Below are 19,195 nucleotides of genomic sequence, written 5' to 3'. Positions count from 1 at the left end.
AATTTGTAAAATCATAACCTAATTTGATGTTTAATAGGCTTCTCCTTAGTCTCTCCTTATTATCCAACGTATTTGCTTATCCAACGATCTGCCAGCCCGTTTATGTTGGATAAGTGAGACTCTACTGTATTTAAATGCAATTTGTGCCATGCTTGTATTGCAACTGATTGCATCATCCAGAATGTACCATAATGTGGAAAGAGTTAATTGCCAAGAAGCTGTGATGTCCTTGATGTGTGGTTGGAACTAGGGAGTCACAAGTGTTTGTGCATAACGATTGCATCAGTTCAGTTCTGTTCAGCTGAGTTCTGTCTGCCTAGAGTTCGAGTCAAGTTCTGTTGGAGAACAGAGCAGTCCTGTGTTCGTCTGTCGTCTGCAAGTCTGTTTATGTTTATTACTACTGCATACAGTAAAACTTTGTAAATAGTTTTACCAACGTCTCTGAGTGTCTCTTCGTTCTGCGCTCCACTGCTTCCATCCAACTACTTCTGAGCTGCAAATACTCTGACAGTTATATGTATAACACAATGCCCCGCAGCAGCAGATCCTGTCTGCTTTCTAGACGGGAACTAAACAGGGTCAGCCATGGTTACTATCTGTGTGGGAGACCACAAATGAATCCCAGGTATTATGGACTCAAAATGGAAAAAAACTACTTTGGGGTATAGCTTGCCTAAAAATTCTTCTTAAATCATGTGGTTGCCATTAATTCACAGGGGATTTGAAGACACACCACCAAACAGGAATATTAGGGATTGCCAAATTGCTACAAAATTGCTTGATACATAATGAAATGCTATCATCATTGCATACTGGTAATAGTGAAATATTGGCGGGACAGAGAAAAGGCAGAACTCCTAATGACTTTATTTGCTTCCATCTTCTCCCAAAAGGTTAACAGTGCTCAACCTGTGGATGATGGGACATGGATTCTGTAGAGCAGGCATGGGAAAATTTTGGTCCTCCAGGTGTTTTGGATTTCAACTCCCACAATTCCTAACAGCCTCAGGCCCTTTCCTTTTCCCCCTCAGCCGCTTAAGCTTAAGGGATCCCGTCAGGTCCGCTGGCTTTGCTATTTTTTAGTTGGCTGATGGCATTGCTGACTTAAGCAGCTGAGGGGGAAAAGGAAGGGTCCTGAGGCTGTTAGGAATTGTGGGAGTTTATTGCGCCAAATTGCTATGTGTGTGTGTGTAAAGAAATCCTTGCAAAGTTGCTTGCATGAGATCTCTGCAAAACTCAGCTAAGCTTTTTGCAGAGGCAAGCCACGCCTCAAACAATGTATCAGTTTGCTGGCAGATGGCTTGGTTTGTCAGTTGGGAATCTGAGCTTGTAGGGAGAGCACAGAAAAGACAGGCTCTCTAGCTACGGTCAAGTAGCAGTTTACAATATGCTATGCTGTATATATTGAATGCTGATTGATTAGTTATTGATTCAGAACCACTGGCAATCATATTAGAGAATTCTGGGAGAAGTTCCAGTAAATTGGAAAGCAAATGGCCCTATCTTCAAAACAAACAAAAAAAGGTGGGGAGAGAGATTACAGTCCAATCATCAATACCAGGAAATATTTCAGAGCGGATAATTAAACAGATACCGTATATACTCAAGTATAAGCCGACCCAAATATAAGCCGAGGCACCTAATTTTACCACAAAAAAAAAAAAAAAACTGGGAAATCGTTGACTCAAGTATAAGCCGAGGGTGGGAAATTTAAGAAATAAAAATAGATATCAATAAAATTACATTAATTAAATGTTTTTGAATATTTACATCAAGCTCTAATTTAAGATAAGACTGTCCAACTCTGATCAAATCATTATACTCATCTTCTTCAATGTAAATGTACTTATGTATCCTTTTAATAATAATAGAGTAAAATAATGCATTTAATAATAATAATAATAATACAGGAAAATAATACATGTAATAATAGAGTAAAATAATAAATGCAATAATAATAATATCAGAGTGAAATAATAAATGTAATAATAATAATAATAATATTAGAGTAAAATAAATGTAATAGTAGCAACAATAATAGAGTACAATAATAAATGTAATAATAATAGAGTAAAATAATAAATGTAATAATACCAAAAATGATAGAGAAAAATAATAAATGTACCATATATTCTCGAGTATAAACTGACCCAAATATAAGCCAACCAGGATTCTCACCTGAGTATAAGTCAAGGGGGGCTTTTTTAGTCCCAAAAAAAGGGCTGAAAAACTAGGCTTATACTCGAGTATATACAGTAATTTGGTTATTTCACTGTGACTTATGACTTGCTTTCCAAAAGTATCTCTTTTATTTACAGTATTTATATTCCGCCCTTCTCACCCTGAAGGGGACACAAAGCAAATTACAGAACACATATATGGCAAACATTCAATGCTATTATACAGAGAGAACAGACAATAGATAGAGGTATAAATATAGGCATTTTCTCATCTTCGACGTTCTGGAGCTTGTGCTCGATTCCGGCCACAGGTGGTTCTGTTGCTCCATCCTCCATTTCGAAGAGCCCAGATCACAGACTTCCTCCTTTCTTTGGTCGCCGGCATTCTCTGGTACAGTAGAGTCTCACTTATCCAAGACTCGCTTATCCTAGGTCCTGGATTATCCAAGGCATTTTTGTAGACCATGTTTTCAATATATCGCGATATTTTGGTGCTAAATTCGTAAATACAGTAATTACAGCATAACATTCCTGCGTATTGAACTACTTTTTCTGTCAAATTTGTTGTATAACATGATGTGCTTAATTTGTAAAACCATAACCTAATTTGATGTTTAATAGGCTTTTCCTTAATCCCTCCTTATTTATTTATTTATTTACCGTATTTATATTCCGCCCTTCTCACACCGAAGGGGACTCAGGGCGGATCACATTACACATATAAGGCAAACATTCAATGCCTTAACATAGAACAAAGACAAGACAAACGCAGGGCTCTGAGCTGGCCTCGAACTCATGACCTCTTGGTCAGAGTGATTTGTTGCAACTGGCTGCAGCTGGTTGCTCAACAGCCTGCGCCACAGCCCGGCCCCAATCATATAATCCAAGATATTTGCTTATCCAAGGTTCTGCCGGCCCGTTTAGCTTGGATAAGTGAGACTCTACTGTATTTCATTTTTATGGTGCCATAAAATGCCTCCCCTCTTAAGTAGTACCTAATCTTATCTACTCACAGATTGTTTTCGAACTGCTTAGGTGGACAGTGAGCTGGGCTGAAGGTCGGGTGCTTACCCCGACCCAGGCTTCAAACAGCCAACCCTCTGATTAGTATTTATTTATTTATTTGTAGTATTTATATTCCGCCCTTCTCACCCCGAAGGGGACTCAGGGCGGATTACAATGAACACATATATGGCAAACATTCAATGCCAACAGACAAACAACATTCAGTTTTAGACAGACACAGAGGCATTTTTAACATCTTTCCAGCTTCACGGTTCCGGCCACAGGGGGAGCTGTTGCTTCACCGTCCATTGGTGGCTGTTCTTCCTCTTCTTTTCCTTGTGAGCAGTTTTATGGTGTTGTAGATTAGTTAAATTAGCCTCCCGCATAAAGCGTACCTAAATTTTCCCTACTTGACAGATGCAACTGTCTTTCAGGGCTGCTAGGTCAACAGCAAGCCGGGGCTATTTTTTTTTTTTTTATGGTCGGAGGCTTAACCCGACCCGGGCTTCGAACTCATGACCTCTCGGTCAGTAGTGATTTATAGCAGCTGGTTACTAGCCAGCTGCGCCACAGATAGTTCTGCTGCAGCTGGTGATTAACCATCAGTACTAAAGCCCGGCCCAGGATGTGTGTGATTTCTCTTCTATGTGTATTCCTGACATTTTTGAGGACTGGTTTGCAGCAAAACTCTTTCCACACTCTCCTTTTTTACTCTTCTGGTGATTTCTGAGACCAGATTTAACGATGTAACTCTTCCCACACTCCAGGCATTGATAGGGCTTCTCTCCTCTGTGGTTCATTTCATGTCCAATGAGATTTCTCTTTTCAACAAAGCCTTTTCCACACTCGAGGCATTTATAGGGTTTCTCTCCCATGTGGGTTTTTTTGTGCCTGCTGAGGTGTGCGCTACGACAGAAGCTCTCCCCACACTCCAGGCATTTATACGTCTTCTCCCCTGTGTGGGTATTTTGGTGTATCCTGAGACTCGATCTCCATGAGAAACTCTTTCCACACTCCAGACATGTGTGAGGTTTCAATTCTACATGACCGTCCTGGTGGTTTTTGAGGACCAACTGGCATTTCCCGAACTCTCCCGTATGGCTCTTCTGATGAATTTTGAGGCTGCCTTTCTGGATATAACTCTTCCCACATTCCAGGCATTTATATGGTTTATTTCCTCTGTGATTCATCTCATGCCCATTGAGACTTCTCCTGTCAGCAAAGCCTTTCCCACACTCCAGGCATGTGTAGGGTTTCTCTCCCGTGTGGGTGTGTTGGTGTCTCTGGAGTTTTCCCTTTTGGCAAAACCCTTTCCCACACTCCAGGCATCTGTACGGCTTCTCTCCTGTGTGGGTCCAACGGTGTCTGTTGAGGTCTCCGTTCCGATGGAAGCATTTCCCGCACTCGGGGCACTTATACGGCTTCTCTCCCATGTGCTTTTTTTCGTGCGCCTTGAGACTTGCTTTCCAACGGAAAGCCTTCCCACACTCGGGGCATGTGTACGGGTTCTCTTCCGTGTGACTATTCAGGTGTCTTTTGAGGACAAATTTGCTGCTGAAGCTCTTCCCGCACTCCACGCATTGATACGGCTTGTCTCCCCTGTGGTTCATTTCATGCGCAATGAAATTCATCTTGTCCGCAAAGCCTTTGCCACACTCCAGGCACTTATATGGTTTCTCTTCCATGTGGGTGAACGTGTGTCTACGGAGGTTTCTTCTCTGATGGAAGCGTTTCCCACACTCCGGGCATTTGTAGGGTTTCTCTTCCATGTGGGTGTCTTGGTGCCGACGCAGGTTTTTTTTCCGATGGAAGCGTTTCCCACAATCCAGGCATTTATATGGCTTGTCCACAATTTGGGATTTTTCATTGTGTGTAAGGTGTGTACTAGATCCAAAGCTTTCTTCCAACTGATGACACTCAGGTTGTCCTTTCTCTGTTTCGTTTGTGATATCATCATTCAAGTATGATGCCTCGTGGAAGAAGCCATTCTCATAGACAAGGCTGTTCCCGATCTCCCTGCTTTCATCGATTGTTTCCGGGATTGTGTTTTCCGGGATTGTGTTCCTTTTATATCCTTCTGCTTCCATTTCTAGTCTTCCTTTGCCCCCATCTTTACACCTCGCTGTTTTCAGCCACACATTACTTGGTGCTCCACCACTTTCACTCCCTTGTCCATCACCACCTTGAAAGAAGAGAGACAAACGTTAGGAAGGCATGAGAAAACGGAAGCATGAAATCAATCAAATGTAGACATGTTGTGAGTGAGAGAAAAGAGAAGAATATTCCCGTGGATGCAAGACATTTCGCATCTTTGAAGGGATAAGTCTTTCTGGAAGCCTTTGGATGATAACTCCCATCTATACATATAAAAATGTAATGTGTGTTTTTCCCATGGAGTAAACAACAAAACCACTGAACCAAATCAAACCAAATTTGGCCACAAAAGACATAGTAATCTAATTTATGTCTTTCATTAAAAAATACTTAGAAAAATAAAGACTAAATGACAGAGAACGAGGAAGAGCCAGTCTCCCCTGGCTGCCAGTTAGAAGGGTAAATTATTAATAATATAAATTATTATTGAACTGTACAGCAAAACTGTCAAAGCAATTGGCAAATCCCAAAACTGATTTTTATTGACCAAGAGGCTGAGGGATTCTTACCCAGAGAAGCCACCATCCTATAATTTTTTTCGATGACCTCCCAGTGCAGGGCCCGTTGATCCGGATCCAATAAGGCCCATTCTTCCACACTGAAATGTACAGCCACATCCTCAAACATCACCTGAAAGAAAATTTTTTGGATACACAGATCATTAGTGCTTCTTTTGCTACTAAGCAGAATCTAATGTATACCAAAGCATATCCAATGAAAGTATATAAAGAAATGACTTGGGGTTTTAGGAGTCACAAACCAGATAACAAGGGCTTTAAATAGAGTAATATGTGGGAGGGAGACAGCATTCAGATACACAGGAGAGAATACCACAACTGGGCAAGAAATACAAGAACACAACAAAGAGAAGGAAAAACACTTAAATAAGCAGCTATGGGGGTGGGGGATGGACCCCATGAAGTCTGGCTGCTTCCTGCCTGGGGGGATCCTTTGTTAGGAGGTGTTAGCTGGATTCAGCAAAAAGGAAAAAAGGAAAAGTATGGTATATAATATAATATAAAGTAAGTTATGTTATAGTTATATACTTCTATAGCGATATAGTCACTTATATATTATGATCAAGACATACTACTTAAAGCAAACAGAGGGAACTCCAGGATTATCTGAAGAAGGTCTACCTGAAGAAGGTCGCCGAAACTGGATGCATACCCAGGAGACCAGTTGTATCAACCAGATTTGATTGACCACATTATCTCCAGGATCCATATACTGCATAGACTCTGGAATCCACCAATATACTCCTTTAACCAGGGAGTTATCCTTTTTTGTTACTATTGACATGGAACTTTGATTTACTTTGAATGATTGATTTTGAAGAATAGTGTTACAAACCTTGAGAATATTATCAAGACTTTAATAAGATTACTTTGTGTACCAATAATTATATTTGTTAAAATAGGACATTGGATTATACATGGTTTGTTATATTGATATTGATACTATATGTAAATCTACCATTATTCATTGCGTAAACCACAGGAACGGAGTTACGGTCAATCATCAGGTTTATTTAAACCCGATTCAGATTCAAGACAATTTTGAATTATATGTATTTATCTGTACAGTTGGAATATATAAACTGATACTACAATCATAATATATAAGTGACTATATCACTATAGAAGTATATAACTATAACATAACTTACCGTATATACTTGAATATAAGCCGACCCGAATATAAGCCCGGGCACCTAATTTTACCACAAAAAAAAAACTGGGAAAACATTGACTCCAGTATAGGTCGAGATACCAATAAAATTACATTAATTGAGGCATCAGTAGTTTAAATGTTTTTGAACCTTTACATCAAACTGTAATTTAAGATATGACTGTCCAACTCTGATTAAATCGTTATTTCATCTTCTTCAATGTAAATGTGCTTATGCATCCTTTTAATAATAATAGAGTGAAATAATAAATGTAATAATAATAAAAATGCAGTAAAATAATAAATGTATTAATAATAATAAAAATAGAGTAAAATAATAAATGTAACAATACCAATAATAATAGACAAAAATAATAAATATACCATATATACTTGAGTATAAGCCGACCTGAATATAAGCCCACCAGGACCCTCACCCGAGTATAAGCCGAGGAGGGTTTTTTTCAGTCCTAAAAAAGGGCTGAAAAACTAGGCTTATACTCGAGTATATACAGTACTTTATATTATATTATATACCATACTTTTCCTTTATTCCTTTTTGCTGTATATAATAGACATCTGTGTATATAGCTGTTAGCTGGATTCACCCAGGCAGGAAGCAGCCAGGCTTTAAAGGCCATTCAATGCTAATCAAGATGGCCAATTGCAACATTCACACTTGCCTCAAGCAGACAAGAGTTCTTTCTCCCACCCTGAACATTATTCCACAGGTATATAAACCCCACTTGCCTAGTTTCCAACAGACCTCACAACCTCTGAGGATGCCTGTCATAGATGTGGGCGAAACGTCAGGAGAGAATGCTTCTGGAACATGGCCATCCAGGCCGGAAAACTCACAGCAACGGATATGAAAATTTTTGATAACACATTTCGTAATTGTCTCAATTTCTACGTCCATCTTTATATGATTTTATTTTATATCTTTTTAATTTTCATTTGTGTTTTTTTTTGGTATTTGATATTATTGTATGTTTGTTTTGTATTTGTAAGCCGCCCCGAGTCCCCCTGGGGAGATGGAGGCAGGGTATAAAAATAAAATTATTATTATTATTATTATTATTATTATTATTATTATTATTATTATTTTTTTACCTGATCTTGTTCCACTGAGGCTATTTCACTTGCTTCACAAAGAGATAAGTTATTACATCTTTCCAGCATCCTTGGCTCCTTTTCTGAGAAATGCCAAAGAAAGGAAGGAAGGGAAAAGAATAGAGTAGAATAGCTTTATTGTCATTGTATGACTGCACAACAAAATGCCTTTCCTAGCACACACAACACAACAACACACCCATCCCTCCACACTCCCGCTACCACCGCACAGCCCCCAATGCCACATTAATGTCAAATCATGGAGTTCAATATAGTTACAGCTCTAGGATAAAAGCTATCTGGGCCAGGCTTTAGTACAGCAGGTTAATCACCAAGCTGCAATAAATCTTGCCAACCAGAGTTTGAAGCCCAGGTCAAGGTGAGCTCCTGACTTTTAGCCCAGCTTCTGCCTACCTAGCAGTTTGAAAACAAATGTGAGTAGATAAATAGGAACTGCATTAAAAAGCGGGGTGGTATTTAGGATCAGTGTTTGGATCAGAACAAAGAAAGCTCTTTGGCAGGGAGATGGAGCGAGAGCACCCCCCCGGTGTCCAGAACCGAGCACAGCCTCCAAAGATGCCGAAAGACGGAAAAGTCTATATATACCATATATACCTCTATCTGTCTTGTCATTGTTATAATTGGCATTGAAGGCTTGCCGTATATATGTTCTGTGATCCGCCCTGAGTCCCCTTCAGGGTGAGAAGGGCAGAAAATAAATAATGTAAATAAATAAATAAATAAAATCTCTCTGTTTGTTTGTCCTTATCTTTGTCATCCTGTACTGTCTGCCAGATGAAAATAATTTTTAAAAAAAGGGCGAATCTTAATTTATTCAATTGCTTTTCAAGTCCATTTTTAGGTCCCAAAGTAGTACAAAGTTTTAAATGGCATCTGTGCTCATGGGACTCAGACAATTCCATACAATACCAGCTTGGATATATGTGTGTGTGTGTGTGTGTGTGTGTATGTGTGTATACACACACACCCACACAGTAGAGTCTCACTTATCCAACATTCATTTATCCAACTTTCTGGATTATTCAATGCAGTTTGAATCTGGCCCCGATCCACAGCTGCTTCTCTAGGCTGCAAGGATGTAACTTTTTATGGATTTAATTTCCAACAACGTTGTTACTGTAAGTTCATTTTATGCAATTCAATCTTTATTTGTAGTATATTTGTTAGTAGCCAATGTTTTTGCAGTCAATGTTTTCAATACATTGTGAAGTTTTGGGGCTAAATTCATGCATACAGTAATTACTACATAACGTTACCATGTATTGGATAGCTTTTTCTCTTGATTTGTTGTAAAACATGATGTTTCTGGTGCTTAATTTGTAGAATCATAATGTAATTTGACATTTATTTATGTATTTATTTATGTATTTATTTATGTATTTATTTACAGCATTCATATTCTGCCCTTCTCACCTCAAAGGGGACTCAGGGCGGATCACAATGTACATATACATGGTAAACATTCAATGCCATTAAGACATACGATACACCCACAGACAAAGATACAGAGGCTATTTAACATTTCCAGCTTCTGACTTCATGAGGGTATGCTCGATTCCAGCCACAGGTTGAGCTGCTGCTTCATCATCAACTATGACACTGAGTCCTTGATGGAGTACTTCCTCATCTTCCGCATGCACGATAATGCCATTTCTTTCAATAGCATTAGTGCTCATGGGATTCAGACCATTCCATACAATGCCAGCTTGGATGTATATATTTTTAAACTACCCTTAAAATATCCTAGCCAAAAAACCCTCACTATTCAATAGAAGCATTCTTGAAGATACGAGGGCTATCCAGAAAGTAGGCTACGTTTTGGATTTTAAAAAGATCAAAGTAAAGGATAAATCATTTACCATATGCAGCTGAAAGACACATCCCAAAACGACAATCTTATGTAATCCCCATTTAAATTTAGCCACGTTTCTTATAGATAAATGAGTTTGAAAAGTACTGCACCAGTAAATTCCCCGCTTGTGTCCTCAGCTCTTCCCCCTTCTCCCTTCCTGCAGCGTAGCCAAAACGCTGCACTGCCAGCCACGACCCCATTGTTGGAAACGGAGGAGAGAGGCGGCAAGTTTACTGGTGCAGTACTTTTCAAACTCATTTATCTATAAGAAACGTGGCTAAATTTCAATGGGGATTACATGAGATTGTAGTTTTGGGATGTGTCTTTCAGCTGCATATGGTAAATGATTTATCCTATACTTTAATCTTTTTAAAATCCAAAACGTAGCCTACTTTCTGGATAGCCCTCATATAACAGGAGGTGATATATTTGGAGGAACCTTGAGACCAAAGGAAATGAAAAACATCTTACCCAGTGGAGACTCACCTGTGTTGTCTTCTAGTCCAATCCACCCAGAAGAGAACGTTTTGCTGGTCTCCAGTGGGACGTCCTGGGCCTGAAGGTCCTCTTTTCTCTTCTCCTCTTCTTCCCGACTCAGGAGGAATCCTTCAGCCAAAGCCACGGCCTGGGAACTGGTCTCTGCCCCACATTCCCTCACCCAGCGCTCCATCTCCGCAGGAAGGACGGCCAGGAACTGCTCCAGGAGCACCAGGTCCACCATCTCCGCCTTTGTATGTTCCTCAGGCTTCAGCCACAGGCGGCAGAGAGAGTGGAGGTGGCTGCAAACCTCTCGGGGCCCCAAGGCTTCCTCATAGCGGAAATGCCAGAAGCTTTGGCACTGACGATCTGTGCTGAAGGTCTCCTCCTCCAGGGCATCCGGACCCAGTCTGCCTGGGACCCCAAACCTTCTCCTGCCCCACATTTCATTGGGCTCTCTTTCCCCTTCAGGGCTGGTCTGCTTTGGCTCCTCCATCTTCACTTCATGATCCAAAGCAGTTTCCATCTTGGTTGTCCTTCGTTGTACGTTATGGAATAAATCTGTACCAAACAATGTGTACATGAGTTCAAATCTAAGTGAACTAACAATATCTGTAAGCCATGACAAACATAAAGAGGGATGTTTTTTCCCACTGGAGAGAAACAGGTCAGAATAAACGTAATGAAGCCTCACCTGGCTCTTCACTCAGACCTTTGGATAAAGATTGCTCATCCCCATAACAATACTATATCCGTGACCATTCTCGTACCGGTTTGCACTTTTTACTTTTGTCAACTTGATATAGACACAGGGTCTACTCCCATCCCAATTTGCACTTCCAAGAATTGGCAGCACTTTATCACTTACCTCGTGTTTACAATACAGTAGAGTCTCACTTATCAAAGCCTTGCTAATAACAATAATAATAATAATAATAATAATAATAATAATAATAATAATAATAATAATCTTTATTTATACCCCGCCACCATCTCCCCAATGGAGACTCGGGGCGGCTTACATGGGGCCATGCCCAGAACAATACAATATAACAAAATATAAATAGAACAACAAGTCATAACACATTGAACAATACAATAAAAGATAATATACACTACATTACGCAAAGTCAGAAAAACAATAAAACAAGGGCGGGCCACGTGAACACTAAGTTAAAACTCGGGGTGAGAAAAGCCTCTTATCCAAGCCTCTGGATAATCCAAGCCATTTTTGTAGTCAATGTTTTTAATATATCGTGATATTTTGGTGCTAAATTCGTAAATACAGTAATTACAACATAACATTACTGCGTATTGAACTACTTTTTCTGTCAAATTTGTTGTATAACATGAAGTTTTGGTGCTTAATTTGTAAAATCATAACCTAATTTGATGTTTAATAGGCTTTTCCTTAATCCCTCCTTATTATCCAAGATATTCGCTTATCCAAGCTTCTGTCAGCCCATTTAGCTTGGATAAGTGAGACTCTAATGTATTTATATAGTGCATTTTATCCAGTCTATTTTTACAACCTACATTTTAATCCATGTTTTTATTAAGTTTTTGTCATTTACTTTATTGGTTAATATTTACATTTTTAATTGTGCATGTCTCTTGTCTATTGTCGTGTTTTATATTGTTATTGTTTTTATTCAGGCTTGGCCCCATGTAAGCCACCCTGAGTCCCCTTTGGGGAGATTATTTATTTATTTATTTATTTACATACAATATTATATTATTAGTACAATACTATACTAAAGTATAGATACTATACTATAGATAGAGGCGGGGTATAAAAATAAAGGTATTATTATTATTATTATTATTATTATTTTATTATGACACAGCAAACAAGATAGATATGCTGGATTTCATATAACAAAATATGAAACAATAGACATTGACAAAATTACGATCTGCCAGCTGCAAAAGGCCACCCTACTGGGATCTGCGCGCATCATCCGAAAATACATCACACAGTCCTAGACACTTGGGAAGTGTTCGAATTGTGATTATTATTATTATTATTATTATTATTATTATTATTATTATTATTATGGCAATTTACACACTTTGCTTTTCCCTTGTCTTCAGCCCATCTTCTCTTGTCATATTCCTAGAAGCCTAAATAAATGAACTGTAAATTATTGTATAGTCCATACCAGGCATGGGCCAACTTGGGCCCTCCAGGTGTTTCAGACTTCAACTCCCACAATACCTACCGGCTCTTAGGAATTGTAATTTCAACAGAAAGGAGGAAACAATGAAAATGAACAAAATCTAACCAATATTTTAAAAATTCTAAAATCAGAACAATAAATAAAGAACAGCACTCTGAAAAAGAGAGAAATTCTAGAGAAGAAACAATCAGGGCCAGCTAACAACTCCCAACAAAGGATTCCCCGGACAGGAAGCAGGCAAGCTTTGAAGCTGAAAGGCTATTCAAGGTGGCCAGTTACAACATCCACACTTGCCTCCAACAGACAAGAGTTCTTTCTCCCACCCTGGACTTTCCACAGATATATAAATCTCCCTTTTCTAATTTCCAACAGACCTGGAATGCTATGGGAGATGTTTTGATTCCCATTCTGCACTGGCTGGTTGTTTCCTTTTAAGTGGGGCAATAAACGGGCCAGGTTTTAGTCCGATCTCTAAACACACTATCTGAGATATGGAAACCATGTTTTTGATGCTGGTCATCAACCATAATAAATACATACATAGGGTTGTTGTATGTCTTTCGGGCTGTGTGGCCATGTTCCAGAAGCATTCTCTCCTGATGTTTCGCCCACATCTATGGCAGGCATCCTCAAGCATGTGGACAACTTCAACAGAAAGGAAGAAACCATGAAAATGAACAAAATCTGGCTACCAGTATTAAAAAACTCAAAAATCAGAACAGTAAATAAAAAGCAATACTCTGAAAACAGAGGATTTCCAGACATGAATCAACCTAGGGCAGTTAACGACTCTAAACAAAGGATGCCCCAGAGGCAGGAAGAAGACAGCAGATAAGCTTTTCAATGCTAATTAAAGTGATTAACTACACAACATTCACACTGACCTCTCTCACCCTAGACTTTCCACAGATATATATTAACCTCTTTGCTTAGTTTTCTCCATACCTCACAACCTCTGAGGATGCCTGCCATAGATGTGGGCGAAACGTCAGGAGAGAATGCTTCTGGAACATGGCCACACAGCCCGAAAGACATACAACAACCCTGTGATCCTGGCCATGAAAGCCTTCGACAACACAAATACATACATATATATGTGTGTATGTGTCTGGAGCCCCTGGTGGCACAGTGGGTTACACTGCTGAGCTGCTGAATTTGTTGACTGAAAAGGTCAGAGGTTCAAATCCGGACAGCGGAGTGAGCTCCCGCTGTCAGTTCCAGCTTCTGCCAAGCTAGCAGTTCGAAAACATGCAAATGTGAGTAGATCCATAAACCATTTCTATCAAGAAATGTAGTTCTTATGTTTTAATACGGAGCACCCAGTGGTGCAATGGGTTAAACCATTGAACTGCTGAACAAAAACGTGGTTATGGGACCAGGCATTTGAGCATGAGTAGCAGCAAAAATGAGATATGAATATATGACCTACTGACAGACCCCACCTGGACATGAAAAGCACCTTAATTGTATATTTAAATGTATAATTACAGTAGAGTCTCACTTATCCAAGCCTCACTTATCCAAGCTTTTGGATAATCCAAGCCATTTTTGTAGTCAATGTTTTCAATATATCGTGATATTTTGGTGCTAAATTCGTAAATACAGTAATTACTACATAGCATTACTGCGTATTGAACTACTTTTTCTGTCAAGTTTGTTGTATAACATGATGTTTTGGTGCTTAATTTGTAAAATCATAACCTAATTTGACGTTTAATAGGCTTTTCCTTAATCCCTCCTTATTATCCAAGATATTCGACTATCCAAGCTTCTGCCGGCCCGTTTAGCTTGGATAAGTGAGACTCTACTGTATGTATTTTTTAAATATATACTCTTAATTTTATTGTAATTTTTAATCTCGATGGATTTTTAAATCTGATGTAAACTGTTTTTTGATGTGTATGTTTATATTGTAAGCCGCCCTGAGTCCCCTGATGGGTGAGAAGGGCGGGGTAGAAGTGATGTAATAAATAAATAATTAATAAAACTTGCTGACCGAAAGTTCCGGGGAGCGGAGTGAGCTCCCGCTGTTAGCCCCAGCTTCTGCCAACCTAGCAGTTCGAAAACATGCCAATGTGAGTAGATCAATAGGTACCACTCTGGTAGGAAGGTAACGGCGCTCCATGCAGTCATGCCAGTGGCCACATGACCTTGGAGGAGTCTATGGACAACGCCGGCTCTTCGGCTTAGAAATGGAGATGAGCACCAACCCCCTAGACCAGGGGTCCTCAAACTTTTTAAGTGGAGGGCCGATTCACAGTCCCTCACAGTGTTGGGCGGCCAGACTATGATGAAATAGTCCAAAATTAGGATTGTTTTTGCATGCCTTCAAGTCATTTCAGACTTAGGTCAACCCTTAGTCTAAAGTTTAGGCCAGAGGCCAGGGAAATGACCTTGGAGGGCCGCATCTGGCCCATGGCCTTAGTTTGGGGACCCCTGATCTAGACGATCTCATAAGACCATAGGTCAGCAAAGAGACTTCCAAAGACCATCTATATGGTCTCATAAGATCATCGCTACAGAAAGGGACCCTCAAAGCCCATCTAGATGATCTCATCAGGCCATCAGAAGACCATAGATAAGGAAAGGGACTTCAAAGACCACCTAGATGGTTTCATAAGACCATAGGTAAGGAAACGGGCCCCAAAGGCCATCTAGACAATCGCATAAAACCAGAGGTAAGGAAAGGGACCTTCAAAGGCCACCTAGATGTTCTCATAGGAAGGACCATAGGTAAGGAAAGTGACCTCCAAAAGCCATCTAGATGGTCTCATAAGGCTGTAGCTAAGCAAAGAGACCTTCAAAGACCATCTAGACCAGGGGTCTCCAAACTAAGGCCCGGGGGCCGGATGCGGCCCATCGAAGCTATCTATCCAGCCCCCACGGCACAAGGGCAGAAGCAGGTTGGGCTAAATGACCCAAGGGGGTCACTTCTTCTCTTACAACCATTATTATTATTATTATTATCATCATCATCATCATCATCATCATCATCATCATCATCATTGAGGCTGGGTGGCCATCTGTCAGGGGTGCTTTGCTTGTGCTTTTGGTGCACAAAGGCAGAAGGGGGTTGGACTCAATGGCCTAAGGGATCTCTTCCAACCCTCTTTATTATTATTATTATTATTATTATTATTATTATTATTATTATTATTACTATTATTGACATTGAGGCTGGGTGACCATCTGTCAGGGGTGCTTTGCTTGCACTTTTGGTGCACAGAGGCAGAAGGGGTTGGACTAAATGGCCCAAGGGGTCTCTTCCAACCCTCTTTATTATTATTATTTTATTATGACACAGCAAACAAGATAGATATGCTGGATTTCGTATCACAAAATCACAAGTCGAACACTTCCCAAGTGTCTAGGACTGTGTGATGTATTTTCGGATGATGCGTGCATATAATAATAATTATTATTATTATAATTGATATTATTAACATTGAGGCTGGGTGGCCATCTGTCAGGGGTGCTTTGCTTGTGCTTTCGGTGCACAAATACAGAAGGGGAATGGACTCAATGGCCCAAAGGGTCTCTTTCAACTCTCTTTTTTATTGTTGTTGTTGTTGTTGTTGTTGTTGTTATTATTGCTCGGTGGCCAACTATAGTCCGGCTCTCCAACGGTCTGAAGGATTGTGAACTGACCCCCTGTTTAAAAAGTTTGGGGACCCCTGATCTAGACAATCTCATAAGACCATAGGTAAGCAAAGAGACCTCCAAAAACCAGCTAGATTTAGGTCAACCCTAAGTCTAAAGTTTAAGATAGGGGCCAGGTAAATGACCTTGGAGGGCCCCCGGGCCTTAGTTTGGAGACCCCTGCCCTAGACTCAATGTCAGGGGAAAACCTTTACCTTAACCTAGGTATGTGTCTTGTTTATATCCCCCTTTCTTCCTTCCTTGTGTTGCACCTGGCTCTTTTTCCCTTTCCCAATTGCAGCCTCCCAAAGCCTACCCTGTTTCCCTGAAAATAAGACATCCCCAGAAAATAAGACCTAGTAGAGGTTTTACTGAATTGCTAAATATAAGGCCTCCTCCGAAAGTAAGACCTAGTAAAGTTTTTGTTTGGAAGCATGCAGGATTGGTAAATGTACATACCATAGATTGTTGTGCATGGAAATAAAGATAGTAACAAGAAAGAATAATAACTTTATTCTTGTATCCCACCTCCATCTCCCAGAAGGGACTCAGGGCAGCTTACATGCCCAACAACAACATAAATTTACATAAGAACAGAAATTTAAAACAGTAATTTAAAAACAGTATAGCAATAAAATATAATATAGAAATTCTTGAAAGGATCCACAGTTTGCTTGGTTATGCTGTTTTGTGATGACAACTCCTGTACAATAGATAATAATTTTTCATTTTTAAAAATTCAACCATAAATGTGAATTCAGCTTTGTGGAAAAATAAGACATCCCCTGAAAATAAGACCTAGCGCATCTTTGGGAGCAAAAATTAATATAAGACACTGTCTTATTTTCGGGGAAACAAGGTAGTTGTCAAAGGCTCAAAGGGAATGGATGGAGGGTCAAGGAGAAGAGCAAGGAAAGGAAGGAAAGGGCTCAATAACCAAGCTACAGATGCCATGGCCCTCCATTCAACCTTAGTCTCCACCTCCCTCCTGGAAAGGGATTCTGGGAGTTGTAGTCCCCAGCCCTGTCCTATTTTCCTTGGCGGAAACTCACCCCAAGACCTGGAGGGAAGCAAAGGGAAGAGAAGAGCAGCCCCCCGTTTCTTCCCCAGCCTTTCTCGCTTTGTAGGCTCAGCTTCTCTTCCGGACTCCTTCGGAAGACACTCCTCCTTTCTCTCCCCAAAAACTTAACTCTTTCTGTTCCTGCCCAACATCTGGCAGCCCTGCTCCTCAATGCAAACCTCTGCAAACCCATCCTGCCAAAAGACAGGCAAAGGATATAGGGCAACGATGGGCAACCTTTTGCACTTGGTGTGTCAAAATTCACCAAAAAACCTAGCATGACTTGGGTGGGGTGTCACTTCGAGAGAGAGAAACCACAATTTCACAATATATATAGTTTAAATAACAAAAAAATATATAATTGCAATATATAACTGTATTTAAAAAAATCAAAAACTATTTACTACCATTATTTCCATGTACAACAATCTATGGTACCTCTTGCAGTTTCCGCGCTGATTTCTCTCTATTGTAGTTTCAATGTAGTCATGAATCATGAATAATATAATAATAATATAATAGTAATAATATAATAATATACTACAATAATAATAGAATAATAATAGAATTATATATATATATATATATATATATATATATATATATATATATCACAGTAGAGTCTCATTTATCCAAGCTTCGCTTATCCAAGCCTCTGGATTATCCAAGCCTCTTGCAGTTTCCGTGCTGATTTCTCTCTATTGTAGTTTCAATGTAGTCATGAATCATGAATAATATAATAATAATATAATAGTAATAATATAATAATATACTACAATAATAATAGAATAATAATAGAATGATATTTTATATATATATATATATATATATATATATATATATATATATATCACAGTAGAGTCTCATTTATCCAAGCTTCGCTTATCCAAGCCTCTGGATTATCCAAGCCATTTTTGTAGTCAATGTTTTCAATATATCGTGATATTTTGGTGCTAAATTCGTAAATACAGTAATTACAACATAACATTACTGCATATTGAACTAATTTTTCTGTCAAATTTGTTGTATAACATGATGTTTTTGTGCTTAATTTGTAAAATCATAACCTAATTTGATGTTTAATAGGCTTTTCCTTAATCCCTCCTTATTATCCAAGATATTTGCTTATCCAAGCTTCTGCTGGCCCGTTTAGCTTGGATAAGTGAGACTCTACTGTATATATAAATGTAACGTGCATAATTCCCATGGAGTAAACAACAAAACCACTGGACCAAATCACACCAAATTTGGCCACAAAAGGCATTAGTCATCCAATCAATCTGCATGCGGCAGCCTGTCAGCAAACATGGCTAGGCGTGTCAGTGCTGACACGCGTGTCATAGGTTGGCCATCACTGATATAGGGGATCTATAGTCATCAATGCAGCCCTACCTTGTGTTGTGGTAATCTCTGAGCGGTTAGACTCAATTTAAACCTCACTGGGGGAGATTCCACTAAAATATAGCAGAGTAGCAAAAGGAGGGGCCCCTGATGGCTCAGTGTGTTCAAGCGCGGAGCTGCTGAACTTGCGGACCGAAAGGTGCCAGGTTCAAATCCCGGGAGCGAAATGAGCGCCCGCCGTTAGCCCCAGCTCCTGCCAACCTAGCAGTTCGAAAACATGCAAATGTGAGTAGACCAATAGGTACGGCTCTGGTGGGAAGGTAACGCCGCTCCATGCAGTCATGACCTTGGAGGTGTCTACAGACAACGCCGGCTCTTCGGCTTAGAAATGGAGATGAGCACCAACCCCCAGAGTCGGACATGACTGGACTTAATGTCAGGGGAAACCTTTACCTTTAGCAAAAGCAAACTTTCAAAACAGCAGATACTTAACACGTGGTGA

At 39.7% G+C, this 19,195-nt stretch overlaps 1 protein-coding gene across 1 annotated transcript; it reads right to left on the bottom strand.

The window, feature by feature from the left end:
• Positions 1-2,290: 2,290 nt before the first annotated feature.
• LOC103282826 (oocyte zinc finger protein XlCOF6) lies at positions 2,291-17,479 on the bottom strand. Its single transcript, XM_062972983.1, has 5 exons — positions 17,345-17,479; positions 10,483-11,034; positions 8,124-8,206; positions 5,849-5,969; positions 2,291-5,367 (listed from the first exon to the last, which is right to left on the bottom strand). Exons 2-5 carry the CDS (start codon positions 10,997-10,999, stop codon positions 3,794-3,796), a joined length of 2,295 nt encoding a protein of 764 aa, XP_062829053.1. The 5' UTR covers positions 11,000-11,034; positions 17,345-17,479; the 3' UTR covers positions 2,291-3,793.
• Positions 17,480-19,195: the final 1,716 nt, after the last annotated feature.

The sequence above is a fragment of the Anolis carolinensis genome, chromosome 2 (genome assembly GCF_035594765.1).
Source record: "Anolis carolinensis isolate JA03-04 chromosome 2, rAnoCar3.1.pri, whole genome shotgun sequence".
Lineage (NCBI taxonomy): Eukaryota > Metazoa > Chordata > Lepidosauria > Squamata > Dactyloidae > Anolis > Anolis carolinensis.
The sequence above is the reverse complement of the archived record's forward strand: the minus strand, read 5'-3'. Positions and strand labels throughout refer to the sequence as shown.